This window comes from Penaeus vannamei, chromosome 30 (genome assembly GCF_042767895.1).
Source record: "Penaeus vannamei isolate JL-2024 chromosome 30, ASM4276789v1, whole genome shotgun sequence".
In the NCBI taxonomy this organism is placed as follows: domain Eukaryota; kingdom Metazoa; phylum Arthropoda; class Malacostraca; order Decapoda; family Penaeidae; genus Penaeus; species Penaeus vannamei.
This window is the reverse complement of record NC_091578.1, coordinates 11,782,988-11,785,487: the sequence shown is the minus strand read 5'-3', so window position 1 is coordinate 11,785,487 and position 2,500 is coordinate 11,782,988. Positions and strand designations below refer to the sequence as shown.

The 2,500-nt window shown below is 46.2% G+C and overlaps 1 protein-coding gene across 1 annotated transcript in view; it reads right to left on the bottom strand.

Annotated features, from left to right (window-relative positions):
• The window catches only part of LOC113807187 (sodium-independent sulfate anion transporter), a gene marked incomplete in the record, with an annotated part of 40,712 nt that overhangs the window by 18,389 nt on the left and 19,823 nt on the right, over nucleotides 1-2,500 (bottom strand). The window contains 1 exon segment of the mRNA XM_070143299.1: nucleotides 1,155-1,395. Coding sequence (XP_069999400.1) covers nucleotides 1,155-1,395 — 241 coding nt within the window.

Genomic DNA, 2,500 nt, shown 5'->3' with positions numbered 1-2,500 from the left:
TCAATTTTCTTTGGGCATTTTCCAAGTTGACCTTTAATTTATGTCTCCTTTGACCTGAGACATCTAAACAGAGGTCACGCAGACGGGAAAACTTTGCCTTAACAATGTGAGGGGAAACTTTTAATTCAATATTGTAGTTTACTGGATTGTTATCCCTTTGTGTTTTGGGTCTTTATACTGGTCTCTCTTTCTCGGTCTGTCTACCCGTCTGTCTGTCTACCCGTCTGTCTGTCTGTCTGTCTGTCACTGTCTGTCACTGTCTCTCTCTCTCTCTCTCTCTCTCTCGCTGCCTCTCTCTCTCTCTCTCTCTCTCTCTCTCTCTCTCTCTCTCTCTCTCTCTCTCTCTCTCTCTCCCACCCACTTTCTCTCGCTCTTCCTCTCCTTCCCCTCTTTCTCTATCCCTCTCCCTTTCCTCTCTCCCTCTCCCCCTCTCTGTCTCTGTCTGTCTGTCTCTGTCTCTGTCTCTGTCTCTGTCTCTGTCTCTGTCTCTGTCTCTGTCTCTGTCTCTGTCTCTGTCTCTGTCTCTGTCTCTGTCTCTGTCTCTCTCTCTCTCTCTCTCTCTCTCTCTCCCCGGGGAAGGCTAGATCAGTAGCAACTCGAGGTGTCATGGCGTCTGATTCTCTTTTTGGAAAAAGTCATTTGTTATTTTCTGTTTCAAAAAGGATGGAGAATAATTATTTTAATGGGTATATTTCCCTTGAACAACCATCAAAATAGCCCTGTGGACGAGAAAAGGGCGATTATGTTTAAGCATGAATGATTCTGAAGTGGAATTGCTGCAGTGGGATTCAAGCCAAAGCCCTTGTTTTTTTACTTAGCCTGAAGGAATTAAGTATACATACTTTTGTTAATACCTCCATGCACTCAATGAATGAATGAAAAGTATTTTATTTAATGTGTAGGATACCTGGCCAACAAGAGCCTATGAAGTCAAAAATGCCTAAAAAGCCATTGAAATTTTAACACTGTTGGATATTGTACAAAATATAAACCTGTAAACATGTGCTAGCCTAAAAATAGCCCATCGTACACACAAATTGCAGTTGATACGCGCAAAAATAGAATCAGACGCCATGACACCTCCTCGAGTTGCTACTGATCTAGCCTTCCCCATCTCTCTCCCCTCCTCCCTCTCCCCTCCCCCCTGCCCTCACCCGAAGAAGGACCCGGCGATGGTGGCGACTCCGAGCGCGATGATCTCCTGCGTGGCGTCGAACGTCCTTCCCTTCGCAAAGGCGCTCACGACGGCGATCTGGTCGAGAATGGCGATGAACGGGATCATGACCACGCCCACGCCCACGTCGGACATGATGTCGGTGAAGGTGATCGTCTGGTTGTTGGCCTCGATGCTGAAGGGCGGGAGGGCGAAGGGTCTAATGCCCGGCTCGACGAAACCTGGCGGGGAGGTCGGTTACTTCGTCAAAATGTAAACAAAAGAATTTGGATGCGGAATGAATAGTGTGATGTGTTTAAATATATATATATTTAAATGAGAATGGATGATTTAATGATTGGCTGATGTAACTGGCATGTTTTGATAGACTGGATTGAACGGGTTTAATGTTTTGATGGTAATGATATTAGTGGAATTTGATTAAACGAATCGCGAGACACTCATATATACATATTGAATTTATTTCTGCTGAAAATTGGAACAAGCCACATAAACAATTATAAATGTATATTCTGAAGAAAAACATAACTAAGGAACAAACAGTATAATAAACTGATGAACATAAATGTCACATCTCATAAAGCTGAATAGCCTGTTCCCTTATTTGCCAAGCCCCAACCCCCCAAAAATATAACAAAAACATGAAAACACATTTTCATGACACTTCTAAATTCCAAATTAATACCGCCATATCAGCCCATGGTAGGATACACATGGCGTAATTAACAAATATTCAGCCCCCACCCCCCTTTCCCCTCCCTCCAATTCCCACCCCCACCATCACGTCGCGCATCTCAATGAGAAGTCATGAGTCATCATTTGATATAATTCGTCATCGGGGAAAACGCATTCGATTTTCCCTAGACTGATCTGGGCAAGGTTCATGACTCAGCATTTTGTAAGAGTCGATGATAGTGCTAGAACGAGCAAATTCTGTTTTAAGTTGTTGATTTTTGTGAGTGTATATGTGTGTGTGTGTATGTGCATGTGTTTGTTTGTAGTGGCGTTATGGCCCTTCGTTGGCCCCACGTGACCTCTCTGCCCAGAGCATCCCCGTGCACGGCTTCGGATGCTGACAGTGCAGCTAAGGACGCGAAATGTGACCGCAGACGACCGGATGGCCTGTTCGCCCGGTCGGATGACACATAAACCATGGCAGTAGCAGTGTAGCCGGACGGACCAGCAGTTACCTCGAGCGGCGACTGGGTATACGGACAAGCGGTGTGCCCGCCGCCAGGCCGCCGAGGTGACCCCCAAGGTTGCTGGAACCGGATGCGAGGAGACACCGCCTTGCCGCTGCCGGTGCCGGAGACCAACGGAGACGGA